Genomic DNA, 2,321 nt, shown 5'->3' with positions numbered 1-2,321 from the left:
CTAACGGAGTACTAGAAAGTCTTTTATTTTTTGTTTTGACTACCAATGCTGCAACAACTAGAACTGATGACAATGCTGCTGTAGAAAAGAAAAGAAGCTATACTCCATTGGTTGGATAAGAATACTACCTAAATTTAAAATAAAAAAATAACCTTAAGGGACAACTTGAATGCTTTTTTTCTTTTAATGCATTTCATAAAGACCGGATCGGGAAAAATCGGTATCGGCAAATTGTCAAAATCAAATGATCGGAAGCAAAAAAAGGTGATCGGGACATCCCTAATTAAAAGTATGTAAAAACAAGACATTATTGGACTTTGAGAAAGTAGGATAGGCTGCCTACTTAAAAGCACACAAATATTTCCATGAAAATAGACAAGAAAGTACTTTTAAATAACTTGGTATACGGCGATAGTGGAGCACGGGAGGGTTAGTTAAATCGATCGCATGGCGTCGTGCTTGCGGACGGATAAAAAAAGATTAAACCTAAATGGGTCGCGAAATATACTTTGGCGGACGTTAATATATAACCCAAGTATAGTCTATGTGTGGGAAACCCTGAACAGTATGTCAAAACAAGACCTTAAAGATGTTGTCTTTTGCTTTGAGAAAGTACGATAGGCTTCCTACTTAAAAGTTCAAAGATATTTGAATATAAGTACACGTTAAGTACAAAAAAGTACTTTTAAAAAACTTGGTATACTGCTGAGATTGTGAGAAATCACCAAGACATCAATAAAGGTTTTAGCTTAATCTAGAAAACGATATGATGTTGGATTTGTTTGTTATCTTTTTGAATATTTAATCTGAGTGCATTAAAATAAATGAAGTAAAACATGACGGTATATCCTTCTGAGATATAGAAGTATAAAAGTGTAACTCAAGGAAAGTACAAAACATGTTGTCGACATTAAAACTACATTTCCCATCAGCCCCTTTGTGGCTCCCTGTCTAAAAGTGCGTCCACCATTTCAAAGCTTTTTACAACCAACAATAATTACTTCTAAAGACGGCACAACGCGGTCACTTTGATTTGATTTGACGTGTGTCGTTGTTACCTCGTTAGATTCTGTGCGGTAGAGTTCGTGAATGAAGTCGAACAGCGGGTGAGATTTCCCGACAAACATCAGATCGCTGCCAAGACTGTTCCTCCTCTCTGCAAGAAGACATACATGAATATAGTAAGTGATCAATGTAATCTGAATAATGTCGACTATAAATAACACGTTCTGTGCCATCTCATCTCTTCCACTGCCGTCTGTGTGTTCGATTGCAAACTTCATGACAGACGCTTGATAAAACTTAAAAATCAATGACAATCATGATAAGCTACGTTTCTTCCCAACACTAATACATACATTTAGTAGGGATGCCAGTGATTATTCTAATATTCGTTAGTCTCCATAATCGAATATTATTTTTAAAAATCGATTTTATTTATATATATTTTAATTATTATTTATGTTTTTTTTTTTTTTTCTGGCTTAGTTTCAACCGAAATATAGACTAATGCTAATAATAGTAATAATAATTGTAAATGGCCATTGGTCACACCACCAGTTTGTTTTACTGTAAACTTGGAGGGTCGGTCGAATAATCGATTATTCGCCAGGGCTGCCGAATAATCGATTTTGATCATGGTCAGTTTCTGGCAACCCTAACATTTAGTTCATTTAAATAGTGTCTTTGTACTCACGTTCCTCAGTAGTGAGGTCGGGGTAAACGTCCGCCAGAGCCGCCCACAGTCTGCGTTCATCGACAAACGGCAACAAGGCCACTCCTTCAAAATAACAGCACGGATACAGGAAGTTAAAGTGCCGTCCAATGAGAAACAAGCATGGGATATGAATGACGGTGCATGGGGGAAAGTGGATTTTCTAGGGAGACATTTAAACCTTTAAAAAAAACATTTGATTAGGTTTGTTTATATATAAAAATAGGAACAGGGCTTCTCAAAGGTTGATTTAAAGAAGAGTTATTTGGAGGGAAGCGACTCACCCTGCCAGGCGTATTTCTTGCCGTTGAGATCGATGGCAAAGTCGTCGGGGTAGAAGTCGATGATGGAAGAATCCTGAGTGAAAAAGAAGCATTTAAATACAAAAAGTAGGCTTTAAAAAAAAACACATTTTAAGATCAATAAGTGGCTTCATGGTGATGTAGAAGAGACATGGAGAAGAGGGGACACATGTTGATGTAGAAGAGACATGAAGAAGAGGGGAAACGTGTTGAATTAGAAGAGACATGAAGAAGAGGGGAAACGTGTTGAATTAGAAGAGACATGAAGAAGAGGGGACACATGTTGATGTAGAAGAGACATGAAG

At 36.8% G+C, this 2,321-nt stretch overlaps 1 protein-coding gene across 1 annotated transcript; it reads right to left on the bottom strand.

Moving 5' to 3' along the window:
• Positions 1–956: 956 nt before the first annotated feature.
• LOC104958336 (5'-3' exoribonuclease 2-like) lies at positions 957–2,108 on the bottom strand (the record flags this gene model as incomplete). The annotated part of the gene is made up of 3 exons (XM_010786054.1): positions 957–1,156; positions 1,697–1,780; positions 1,999–2,108. Coding segments are annotated over 3 exons (379 nt in total), but the record flags the coding sequence as incomplete, so codon positions are not given.
• Positions 2,109–2,321: the final 213 nt, after the last annotated feature.

Source organism: Notothenia coriiceps, unplaced genomic scaffold, assembly GCF_000735185.1.
Source record: "Notothenia coriiceps isolate Sejong01 unplaced genomic scaffold, NC01 NC01_scaffold00028735, whole genome shotgun sequence".
Taxonomy (NCBI): Eukaryota; Metazoa; Chordata; class Actinopteri; order Perciformes; family Nototheniidae; genus Notothenia; species Notothenia coriiceps.
The sequence above is the reverse complement of the archived record's forward strand: the minus strand, read 5'-3'. Positions and strand labels throughout refer to the sequence as shown.